General features: G+C 40.0%; 1 protein-coding gene across 1 annotated transcript in view; it reads right to left on the reverse strand.

Moving 5' to 3' along the window:
• Positions 1–231: 231 nt before the first annotated feature.
• Positions 232–577, reverse strand: part of LOC107579090 (uncharacterized) — a gene marked incomplete at its 3' end in the record, with an annotated part of 4,695 nt that continues 4,349 nt past the window's right edge. The window contains exon 3 of the mRNA XM_016264964.1: positions 232–414. Within this exon, the coding sequence (XP_016120450.1) occupies positions 232–414 (183 nt within the window). The remainder of the gene's footprint in view (positions 415–577) is intronic.

Here is a 577-nt window from a genome sequence, read left to right on the forward strand (position 1 = left end):
AGTATAACCTTATTATTTTGTAATAAAATTACGTAATTTAGTTACATGTAACTAGTTACTTCCCAACACTGCAACTATATGTCAAGCTACCAGTCAATGTACAGTAAATGGTTACAGAGAAAACTGAGCATGAAACCAACAAACCTTAATCTAAATCTAAAATCACCTCAAAATATCAAAACCTTGTTTATGAGAAATGCAGTAATAATGTTGTCTGAGTGTGCACCCTACCTTGCCGTGCGAGGTCAGCCGCTTCTGAGTGTGGCACCATTGTGACATTGGTGCCGTTGACCGCCAGCACATAGTCTCCAACCTGCAGGCCTGCCTCCTCCGCTGCTCCATCTGAAACAGCCATCTGAGCTCTCAACATCTGAGGAACATGGCCCATGAACGGCGCACTTTTTGCTACTAGAACTTACAATAAGTTAGTATTTAAAGAACTGAAAAGAAAATTCGCCGTCTATTCTTGCATTGCCCATCTGCTCATGGTAGATTTTAAAAACTAATCCATGTGATTAAAGGATGGAAGTAGAGCTGTTCCAACCCGATCTCAAGAGAAAATCACTATTTTACAAAT

This window comes from Sinocyclocheilus grahami, unplaced genomic scaffold (assembly GCF_001515645.1).
Source record: "Sinocyclocheilus grahami isolate Dianchi unplaced genomic scaffold, SAMN03320097.WGS_v1.1 scaffold14085.1, whole genome shotgun sequence".
NCBI classification, from domain to species: Eukaryota; Metazoa; Chordata; class Actinopteri; order Cypriniformes; family Cyprinidae; genus Sinocyclocheilus; species Sinocyclocheilus grahami.